Source organism: Lissotriton vulgaris, chromosome 7 (genome assembly GCF_964263255.1).
Source record: "Lissotriton vulgaris chromosome 7, aLisVul1.2, whole genome shotgun sequence".
Taxonomy (NCBI): domain Eukaryota; kingdom Metazoa; phylum Chordata; class Amphibia; order Caudata; family Salamandridae; genus Lissotriton; species Lissotriton vulgaris.
This window is the reverse complement of record NC_141695.1, coordinates 1,713,440,864-1,713,453,010: the sequence shown is the minus strand read 5'-3', so window position 1 is coordinate 1,713,453,010 and position 12,147 is coordinate 1,713,440,864. Positions and strand designations below refer to the sequence as shown.

The 12,147-nt window shown below is 47.6% G+C and overlaps 1 protein-coding gene across 1 annotated transcript in view; it reads left to right on the top strand.

The window, feature by feature from the left end:
• LOC147706375 (cadherin-like protein 26) overlaps positions 1-12,147 on the top strand; it is a 359,502-nt gene that overhangs the window by 317,686 nt on the left and 29,669 nt on the right. The window contains exon 17 of the mRNA XM_086932874.1: positions 577-639. Within this exon, the coding sequence (XP_086789000.1) occupies positions 577-639 (63 nt within the window). The remainder of the gene's footprint in view (positions 1-576; positions 640-12,147) is intronic.

Below are 12,147 nucleotides of genomic sequence, written 5' to 3'. Positions count from 1 at the left end.
GGACCATATTTACAAGGCCATGAAAAGTCATGGAGGGTGACTTTACCACGCCTTGTAAATATGGGTAAGCCCATTGGTGGGTCAAAAAAAGTGACCAGTGGCTTGTAAATGAGCCTCATGGTGTGAGCTGGCCATGCTCTTCTTCACAAACATCTGCCATATATTTTCAACAATGTCAACAAAGGGAACTAGCCCCTTCGCTGCGGCGGCTATTCCGCCGCAGCGCTAAGGGGGAGGCGGGGCCGCGCGGCGCACCAGTGCTCTTGACGGAACCGCTCTGTCACGGCCCGCGGGTGAGCTGTGCTTGTGACAGAACGGTTCTGTCACGGCCCCGCCCGCTCTTTAGAACGTCAGCGCAGGCGCGGAATTCGCGCAGCGCAGGCGTGGCGAGCGGGCCGTGACGGAACTGTTCTGTCACCAGCACAGCCCACCCGAGGCTCGTGACGGAACAGTTCCGTCACAAGCATGGGAGGGGTTAAAGCTGCCCTTCTTCAGTCTTCTACAAAGCTTCTGATCTGAAAATCAGTCCCATTGTTAAGCCAAATCCTTTCAATCAGTTTCCCACTTTTCTTTCAGAGTTACCACGGAAAAGAGCAGCAAAGAGCAAGGAATGTGCGATCCGTGGCCCGGAGTCACTCGGTAAGTTCCGCTATGGCTGAGATACCCGCCACCCCCTCTCAACACAATCCCCAAGGATGGTAAACCGGAAACGGTTCTGAACTTTTGGAAGGCGGGAGGGAGTGACCCTCCCGGCCGTATTTATTAAAATATGAAACAAAATAAAAAAACATTAAAATAACAGTTTCATATTATGTACAATTTCATTTCCACATTACGATGTTTGGCTAACCTTAACAGATCTCTAATACAAAGGTTCTCCTAGCCGAACTAACATCCTACAAAACATTTGACTTGAAATTTTACATCCTAACGTTAAGGGCCAACGGCAAGGTCGTAACCGGTGTCAGATCCCTAAACCAGAAATACCCCCCTCACTTGTGAGGGGAGCGACCGCACAGAGGCGTACCTCAAGTGCATCTACCAATTTCCCTTGGACTTGACGGGGGCCCCAATGAACTTGACGCCATTTAACGGTCGTCCGAGGACTCGTGTGAGGTGTCTAAAAGGTAGCGTAAACCCCCTCCCGAACCCCACACAACTTACCCCATCTGCCGTCGCAGATGTCCTGGCCCCGGGAAATTCCCCAGGAGGGCCCGTAGCCCCTCCTATCCAGGAAGGGGCCTTGACCACCTTTCCTTTCCTTCCGGCGGCCTATCCTTAGAAGGGACCGCCTCCCCGTTGAGGGTCCAATGGCCACCTCCCCCGAGCGCTCCCATCCGTAATGGGTGACGCCCCCCCATAGGGATCTTCCAATTACTGCTCACCGATCATGACCTTACCGCCCGACCAAAATAAATACGACAATTTACCTAAATTACTAAATTACAAAACAACCATAACTATTACAAGCATGATTACTGATCAACACTAGTGCAGAATTACTTTATTTGGAAAAAAAAAAACATACTGAAAATGACCATTCTTTATTGCATACTCAAAATATCACGACAATCATCACAACCTGCAAGAAATAGAGTTACCACATCAAAACTTTATTCTAAACAACTAGCTGTCCTCAGGGGCTGGTGGGTGGGTCAAAATTGGCTCTTCGTTCCGTCTCGAGCTCACGTGCAGCGGGGAGGTGCAGCTTCAGAGCACAGGAACAAGAGGATGCTTTCTTGGCTTGTTGCTCCTTTTATCTGTCTTCGGGCGGGCGTAAACCCGCCCCGCCTGCCTCCGAGGGCGTGGCCGGCCGCGTCAGTGTCTAGGACAACCCACTCCAGGGCGGGAAAAGGCGCGCCCCGGCTACGCCGCTTCGGGCATACCAGCCGAGACTCGCCTCCCGCCCAAGATGGCTTCCCGGGGGGATCGTGGTACTCCACCATATGTTCGGGGGGACCGAATGGTCGCCCCTTTCCATATGGCTGAGATACCCGCCACCCCCTCTCAACACAATCCCCAAGGATGGGAAACCGGAAACGGTTCTGAACTTTTGGAAGGCGGGAGGGAGTGACCCTCCCGGCCGTATTTATTAAAATATGAAACAAAATCAAAAAACTTTAAAATAACAGTTTCATATTATGTACAATTTCATTTCCACATTACGATGTTTGGCTAACCTTAACAGATCTCTAATACAAAGGTTCTCCTAGCCGAACTAACATCCTACAAAACATTTGACTTGAAATTGTACATCCTAACGTTAAGGGCCAACGGCAAGGTCGTAACCGGTGTCAGATCCCTAAACCAGAAATACCCCCCTCACTTGTGAGGGGAGCGACCGCACAGAGGCGTACCTCAAGTGCATCTACCAATTTCCCTTGGACTTGACGGGGGCCCCAATGAACTCGACGCCATTTAACGGTCGTCCGAGGACTCGTGTGAGGTGTCTAAAAGGTAGCGTAAACCCCCTCCCGAACCCCACACAACTTACCCCATCTGCCGTCGCAGATGTCCTGGCCCCGGGAAATTCCCCAGGAGGGCCCGTAGCCCCTCCTATCCAGGAAGGGGCCTTGACCACCTTTCCTTTCCTTCCGGCGGCCTATCCTTAGAAGGGACCGCCTCCCCGTTGAGGGGCCAATGGCCACCTCCCCCGAGCGCTCCCATCCGTAATGGGTGACGCCCCCCCATAGGGATCTTCCAATTACTGCTCACCGATCATGACCTTACCGCCACAGGCCGGATAGTTGACCGGCTATCCGGACCCCCCACAACTCCTGCCTAAAGGTCATGTTTTAAACTCTTTAGCCAAGCTATGAGGTCTCCTATGAGTAACTCATTCCCCACCCAGGACAAATGAACCCCATCCCCCAAATACATACTGTCCCCTTTGATACAACCATGCGAAACAGAATGCAGTGTACTTCAACGAAACAATCTACTCAATTTGTTATTTATTTTCTTCACTGAATGATTCAGAGCAGAAACCGAAATAGCCCCCCGCCACACTTTCCGTGGGATCATATGGGACCATGCAATTGTGCACCCTGGAACTCTTCTTGCCAACCAACTTACTGTGGAAAGCATTGCCTCAAGAAGAAGTCGTCTACCAGTGGCCACCAAATCGTTGCCCCCAAGATGGACTATAATTATAGACGGCGGTGACCTTGTCCGCCCTAACAAACCCTCGAAAATGGATTGAAACCGGTCAATACAGAGCCCGCCCCTTCCGTAGAAGGACACCCTGTACCCGTATTCCCCAGCCACGTGAATCATGTCACCTGCTTTGAATACGTCCGCGGCACGCCTCACGTATGAGTGGCCCACGACCCACACCTCCTTGTTCGCAGCCGGTGATGTCTGACCGCTGGTCCCCAGGTGTCGGGTCGACCGCACAGTCCGCCCCGCCTCGTAAGCTTGCGCAACTGAAAACCAAACAAAAACAAGAAGCGTGAGTACATTATTACAGCTTCACAACATGTGCAACCGCACATACCTTTTATAACAGTTCGAGGACCAACGCCCCAAACGTTTTACTTCTTCTACACTCCGACCCCTGGCTGTAGCCTCAGTAGCAGCCCCTATCCGAAAGGAATGGGTCCCGAACTCGCCGGGGTTCAAGCCCGCGGCCGAAATCGACATCGCAAGCTCCCGCTGGAACTGAAACCTCGTCAGTGGGGTGGCGTCAGCGTGTCTCAACAAGGTCCCCCCCCATGATGCCACCCTCTGCGCTAAATATTCCTCTACGCACACCACAGGGCACATGGAAGACCCGGGGATCCTCTGAATGATTATGCAGTCCCCAATTGCACCCTGATCGGTTTTGGACCTAACAAACGAGACTGTCATCGTCTCCCCCCTGTCCCCCCATCGTATCCTGCTTGTTCTTCGCCACTAATTCGCTTACCCGCATAGCCCCATGGAATGCTAGCGCAAATGCAGCTCGGAATAACACTGCTTCGTACTGGGATGAACACGTTGCCGGGAGTACGGACAATAACAGGGTCAACCTATCCAGACCTATCGGGTGCCTCTCATCTACTCTGCGACCCTCAAGGCGTTGTCACCCACGTAGCGCTTTCTGCACCACAAAAGATGCTGTCGGGTCCTGGATCCCATGAGCCCTTGCCATAAAGGAAATGGCGGCCCGATGCCTCTGGGCCGTAGCTACTGATTTGCCTGCCTGATGTAAAGACAGCAGAAATTTTACGACAAGCTCTTCCTGTCCCCAAAGCTCCCCCCCCAGCAGAACCCAAAAAGGACAAATAGGAACGGAACGCCCCTTCATATGCCTTCCTTGTCCTGGGTGCTAAACTCTCGCCCACGAGGTTTTGTAGTTCGGGGCACCGAGAGACCAGAGAGCTTCGGGAAAGGGTGCTGCCACCAGGTCCGCTGTGGGCAGAAAACCCCAGAAGGCCTGCATACGGAAACGAGAAAGCGCATCAGCCGCTTGATTCAGTACCCCCGGGACATGTCTTGCCCTAAAGAGCACATTCAACTGCATACACAATAACACAATTTCTTTGAGCAGTCTCAGAATCCATTTGCAACGTGCTGCCTGACTATTGATACACTCAACCACAGTCATGTTATCAGACCAGAACACCACAGAATGATCCCGAAACCCCTCCGGCCATGTTTTCAAGGCCACCAAAATAGGGAAGAGTTCAAGGAAAGCAATGTTACTCGTCAGCCCGCACTCGTGCCACCATGACGGCCATTTTTGAGCCGACCATTGTGTACCAAATATGGCACCAAAACCTACACTCCCCGCCGAATCTGTCCAAAGCCCCAGCTCCTCGGAGGACACCGCCGGTTTGTTCCAGACAATTCGACCATTGAAATCTGCCAAAAATGCCAACCAAATGTGCATGTCTTGGCGAACCTCTGCCGAGAGCCTCGTGCGGTGATGTCCTTCCTTCAGGCCGACCATGGCTTGTGCAATCGAGCGGGAAAAGGGGCGTGCCATTGGCATTACTCTCAGGGCAAAATTCAACTGACCCACCACCTGTTGCAATTGATGCAGGTTTACTTTCGTCGCACGAATACATGTTTCAAGGGATGTCATGAATTTTAACACTTTTTCCCTGGGTAATCTAAAACAACCTTCTTCCGAGTCGAGCTCGATCCCCAGAAACTCGAGCAAAGTTGAGGGACCCACAGTCTTACCTGGCGCCAATGGCACACCGAATTGATTCATTAAGACACAAAATTCATGTAAGGCCTGTCCACACTCAGGATCCCCGGCTGCCCCCAAAAACAGAAAGTCATCGAGATAATGCATAACATGCTGAAAACCCGTCTTCCTTGTGAATACCCATTGCAGAAAACAACTGAACTTTTCAAAATAGGCACAGGATATCGAGCACCCCATTGGCATACATCTATCCATGTAATAGCGACCCTGAAACATAAAACCAAGGAGACGCTGATCGTCTGGGTGCACCGGGAGCAACCGGAACGCTGACTCGATGTCTGATTTTGCCATCAGCGCCCCGGATCCCAGGTGATTCAACATGGCAACGGCCCCATCGAAAGATGCGTACCGCACCGAACACACTTCCGGGTCTATCGCTTCATTCACGGAAAGACCACGTGGGGCTGACAAGTTATGTATCAGCCGAAACTCACCCGGGTCCTTCTTGGGGACCACCCCTAGAGGGGAACAAACAAAGTTAGCAACCGGTGGCAAATCAAATGGACCGGCGACACGACCTCGAGTCACCTCCTTCCCAATCTTTACCTGTACCACCGCCGTATGCTGCAAGACCGACAGTTGATTCTTACAGTTTGCTACACCCTGAAAATCCCCCACTGGGATGCGGAAACCATATGAAAACCCGTCTCGCAACACCCCAGCGGAAGCATGATCCGGGTATTCGTTGAGCCAAGGAATCATTGCCATGGTATCAATCGGAGTAGGTAAAGGCGCCCCTCGGACTATTTCAGACCTGTTTGGCGCTTCCCCTACCACCGTTATCACCCGTTTTGGCTCTGCACATGGACTCAGGATGGGATGGCTGCCCACACCCCCCACATTCATGTCTGAACTTGCATGACCCCTGGGGCCTCGTACATTTTCCCCTGTTAAAATTCCAACAAATCCCCCTTTTACCTGCGTTGCCACTCGGTTTCGAGTGGTGCTCGTTACCTGCACCCGTCCGAAAGGGTGTCCCAGAGTATTGGCGGGAAGATTCACCCCCGTTACTCCCTGACAATGGCACTTTTAACATTCCTGAACTCTCCATTTTTTGCCATGAAACGGAGTCGAAACAATCCCAAGTCAGAACTGGGTCGTGCTCCTTTGCTTTTCTAAAAATATTGTCATAACAGAACCACTGATTGCCCCCGTACGATACGGAATACTCCATGATATGTGACTGATAAATAGGCAACTCGGTCAGCAACTCGGGCCTGCGCTCGCCCATGATGGAGGTAAAAATGCCCCACGCTCTGCCCCAAGTACCTATGTTTTCATCAACCTTAAAGGCGGCCATTTTTGCGCGCCAAACACTCGGATGCATGAGCTCCTTTTGGCTCTTAACATGCTCCATCTCGTAATGGTCGGTAAGCAAAGAAAAAATGTTCACATACTTATTCGCCCAAATCTTTTCCTTAATTTCCAGTGGAACATGCTGAGCCACCTTCTCCCTTCGTGAAGGTACAGACCCCTCCCCCGCGATCGGCAATGGCCGCTTACCTGAACCAGATGCTGCATTTGCCGCCGAACTTGGGCCTGTTGCATTTTCCGCCGCCGGAACTGGCGGGGTAACAGAAGATGGTGCCTTCGCAGCCTCTCTAGATTCCCGCAGTTGTCTCATTACTGCCCGGGCGTCGTCAGCCGTGGTGCCCTCACTATCTTTTCCCAACCACGCTGCCAATTGTGCCGCTAACTAGGGAGGCATATCTTCCCCGGTCACGGGGGTGACCACTACGGGGATCGGATGCCCCTCCTTTGGAACCGGGGTTGGCTCCTCAAGTGGGGTATCGGGAACCGGGGTTTCCCCCCCAAGTGCCCCCCTTTTGGACCTCTTGCCTCTCCCACCAGGGACTACTCCTGGCAAAGCTGGTCCGATGACTCGCTTCGGTCCTCCCTCCCGTTCTTAGCCGCCATCTGCTTCTTCAAATCGGCTACCTCCTTTATGAGCATGCGGAGCATCTGATCTGTACCGACCCGCTTTCCGACCTTCTTGCCTGGCATTCTCAAACGAAGATATCTGTAAAACAAAAAGAAAGATTACAACGCTCAAAATTGGCTCTTCGTTCCGTCTCGAGCTCACGTGCAGCGGGGAGGTGCAGCTTCAGAGCACAGGAACAAGAGGATGCTTTCTTGGCTTGTTGCTCCTTTTATCCGTCTTCGGGCGGGCGTAAACCCGCCCCCGCCTGCCTCCGAGGGCGTGGCCGGCCGCGTCAGTGTCTAGGACAACCCACTCCAGGGTGGGAAAAGGCGCGTGCCGGCTACGCCGCTTCGGGCATACCAGCCGAGACTCGCCTCCCGCCCAAGATGGCTTCCCGGGGGGATCGTGGTACTCCACCATACGTTCGGGGGGACCGAATGGTCGCCCCTTTCCATACTTGTATCAGCAAGGTCGAATTTCATTTAAATATTGTCCTACATTGGCTTGTATTAGTGGCAAGCAACATTGCTATGAGTTCTAATGAAAGAAAAGAAAATGCCCCCTCCCATCACATGGTTTGATATTAAAAAAGCTATAATTTGGGTCCAGTGGGCCCCGTCGACCCTTCAGGCCTGGTGCAACTGCACCTTCTGCGCTGTTGACAGAACCACCCCTGGAATGTATATCAGAACTCCTTGTTAGCAGAGATCATATGTTTTACTGCACTTTCTCAAAAGTATAGTGTAAAATGACAGGTGAAGGGCCCCTCAGATTCTTACAGATATATAAAGGTCTTGCATGGGCCATTAAATGTACGGGCATGGTGAATAAAGTTGCAATGTTGTCATTAGCTCGTATGCAAGAAAGAAAAGTGCCCTCTAGATCCCATTCAGGTAGGAATAGACAGCCCTATTTAGGGTGTGTTAGATCTGGCAGTGTTTGCATGGCTTTCCCCCTAACCTTTTGCCTTCAACCTTGTTTTGCTGACTTCGTTTATACTGGACTCTGCACACTTTATCACTGCTATTGAGTGCTAAAGTGATTGTGCTCGCCTTAAAACCTGGTAGAATTGGCTTGTCCCCAATTGGCATTTTTAATTTAATTGTAAGTTCCTAGGAAAGTGGCACGACCTGTGCCTAGACCCAAAAGTTCCTTTTTAAAACATATATATCAGCCCTAGGGTAGACCCTGGACAGCCCAGAAGATAGGGTGCAGTATATATATAGTTAAATATTTACTTTTTTTATATTTAATATAATGGACATTAACTTTTTTATTTGACATGTCCTGGTAGTGAAATACTCTACAATTAATTTTTACTGCTGCAAGGCCTGCATCGCTCATAGGATAACATTAGAGTTAAATTATAACAATAAATAAGTGGTAATTTCCAAATGAGAGCAGGTAACCATTATATGTTTGGTGTCCTTGTTATTGTAAAGAAACCCCTTTCTTATGGCGAAGTCGGATTTTAAATTATAATTTTGAAAATGCCACTTTTAAAAAGTTGGCATTTTCTACTATAGCCATTTAGTGCCTGCAGCCAGGATGTATTGTGGGTAAAATTGAATTGCAATAAGGTTTTGATGTTGGAACGAGAAGAACAGGAGCTATGTAAACCATTAATTAGGGCCCATTATCTGTTAAAAACTTCAACTAAATTGGAACCTTATTTAACAATAGTTAATAAACCTTACCATCGTTGGCTCCTAACTAGGCTCCGCTTCAGTCTGATCCATTTCACATTGGGGAATTATCGGGAATGGTGTAATCCTGTTTATGCTGAACCCTGCCAATGTGATAATTTTTCATCCCAGGACACATTGCACTTCATGATGTTTTGTGATTTTTATTCCAATATTCGCTTGAGATTTCTGGTTCCTATCCTGAGAGGCAGGGGTTTCACTAAGGTAAGACCAGCATTGGTCTTCCTACAGTCTTTATGTAATCCTGGGGATATTTTTAACATTGCATCTTTTTTGGTAGCTGCTGTGAGGCTAAAGAAACAAAGAAACCTAAAGATGTGTTCTCCCTAAGTAAGATTGTAATTTTTACTGTCATTTTATGGGACAAGGGGTATGATCTTGTGCTAGTATTTTTATTTAAGTGTATAGAAATCTTGTCTGTGTATTTTTATTATTAAGTCAAAATTATTTGTCATATTGTCTATGTTTGTGGTTTGTCTTTTGTACTTTTATCATGTTAATTAATCGAATAAAGTGGATTGACTGCCTGCAGCCTGCCTCTGGGACATATGACAGGTGTAGTTGACAGTTCGTTTTTGTGTATCCCCCTAGGCATCCACACACAATAAAGTGCATAGGTGTACCTGGATGGGCCATCACTGCCAGGATTGGAGGGTGGAGTTGGGCACACTCCTACTTACACTTAAATAGGCTGTATCCTGCCTTCCCACAAAAGGCTGCATATCAATGTAGTTAGTCTGGAGCAGGATAGGGAAGGTAGAAAGCTTGTGGTCTTCAAAGGGAGATTCTCTCACTCCAAAAGAAAGCCCAGATGTAAATATTGCCCCCCAGACTACTTCTGTACTTGTGAAGATTCTTCCAGGAAGAAGGACAACTATGCTGCTGAAGCACTGCCCAATGGTGGCTGGTGACATTTGAAAGTGGTGATGCGTAAAACAATTGTTGTAGTTCACTGTGGCTAGCGAGCGACCCTGAACCACCTACGGGGGATTCGGGGGGAGTTTTCCCCCAAGAAAATTTTGAAAAAAGAGTGGGCAAATGGTGCTTTTTCAAGCAATATTGAGAAGAACAGACGGAATTGGTGATGAAAATAACATAAACAAAAAATGAGATAAAGAGAAGGGATCAGGGTGAGGCCTGCAAGCGATGGACAGGTAATGTGTCAGGTCAGAGATCTACAAATAGGGACTGATGAAACAGTGTTATGGACACAGGCAGACGTAGGGGTGATGGACCAACAGTGTGACCAGGCAGGTTGGTAAGTGATGTACAGGTCTTGTGCTATGTATTAGAACAGGAAGAGACAGATGGGTGATGGAGGTGCAGTGTTTGTCGGAATAGATAGTGTATCAGGCAAGTAGACTGTGGGTTGTAGATATAGGGACTGACTGAACAGACATGAGGTAAGTGATGGACAGAACGCGCGTCAAGGTGTCAGGATAGGCAGACAGATGCTTTATACAGGGGATGTTGCTGATGGGTAGAGGGGGTCAGGACAAACAGGATGCAGGTGACATGAAAGTTCCAGAGTGTCCAAATTAAGAACATTCAATGGCAATGACAACATAAGTAAGGTCCAGTAATCCCAACTTAACTATGCATTAATATTTCAGATAGGGTGCAGTAATCATAACAAATATGTTACACTGTCACTCTACCTCTTATTTGTGAAGATGTGAAAAGAGCACTAGAGTTGCAAATTAACACTGCTGTCCATAAATTCCACTCAAATCTCACAGGCTCAATTAAAGATCTATATTAAGTAAACAGAGCAATGGGTGAGCAGCGCTGGCGCACGTTATAAGAGATTTGAACAGAGACTTTTAGTGCTACTGTATGGAAGGGAATGCACGCCTTTAGCATGTGAGAACCGGGGCCTCTGGGGTTTAGGGACCCACTGAACCATAATTACGGCTGTTTTGGCACTGTCCAATTAGCGGATGGGGGACAGTGGCATTTCATTGTTTGCACCAAGGCCCTTGGCATCCCTGCTCTGCAACCACGTCAAGGCAGGTCCTTAAATGCATACCTCAGCATTCCCTGCCGCACGCGTGCCTTGAACTCCACAGAATAAACACATTTAGATATTGAGAGGATCCATAACCTCGATTTAAGATTCTTTTGTTCAACAAGCCTAACTGGGTCATTGTAGCCTAGCCCACGCTCCATTGTGGTCAGTTTAAGCTTGTAACTATGTCACGGTTCCGCGTAACCAGATGTCAACAGTGGGTGCTTTGTGCTTCTTGGGCCTATTTTCACTTAAATCTTTAAAATTGTATCTCTCCAGTACTATTGATCAGATTTTTGTCGTTTTGGTATTTCTATTTGTTGCATTTTAATCTATTTCTAAGTTGTTGTGGGGTTTTTCTTGTGTTGTGTTTTCACTTTATACTGGAAAAAGAGAGAGTTTTCCCTGATGAACCCAGAAAGGACTGGGAAATAATATGACAAAAAAGAAGGTTCCTTTCTGTGGTTTTTAAATAAAGTTTTTTTCGAATGTAACTTGTAAAGTTAGACACCTATCTAGAAAACTCTTCTATCCTCAATTACACATATACCAAGTGAGCCATAACATAAATTGTATCAAAAACCATATTTATTAAAAAAGAAAAGTTTCTTGTATCAAATAATTTGACATAAACAATTTCTTGCACATAAAATTACATACATATTTCATTATAGATCATACACGAAAATTCAATGAATCAACATGTAGAAATCAATTTAAAAAGCCAGTATTGTCGACGCGTTTCGGTGCTTAGATGGTTGGAACACCTTCCTCAGGACTATGATTAAAAACTTCTTCAATCTAAAAAGGTATATGGAACATTCATTAGTATACAGTATATGAGGATTTATTAAGTCTTTTTACAAAAAGAGTTTTTTCTAGGATCATACAGGGTCAAAGCTACAAGTGATCATTATGTCTTACATTTATAGCATTTTTCAATTTGCGGTACCAGTCTTGATCCTGGAGTGGGGTAGCCTTTTATATTGTTATACGCCTCAGCTTTGTCGTCAAAGGATCTATATATAAAATAATAATCATTTTGAATTTATATTCCAGCTACCACTATAGTACATTATCTGTACATTGTAACTATCAAAGTATTTGGCTTACTTTGTGATAGTTCGTGGAGTCTTGCAATTTAGGAGACACACTTCAAGGTGCTTTGTTTAAAATTGATTATGTCGGTTTATGTCATCCTTTCCATTCCTTAGTATCTTTAGGAATTGCAGAGGTCGTCCCTTCCTGTTTAACTTGAGGGCGAACCTTTCACCTGAGTAGACAATCAAGGGGATTTCGAGTATTTAGGATATGC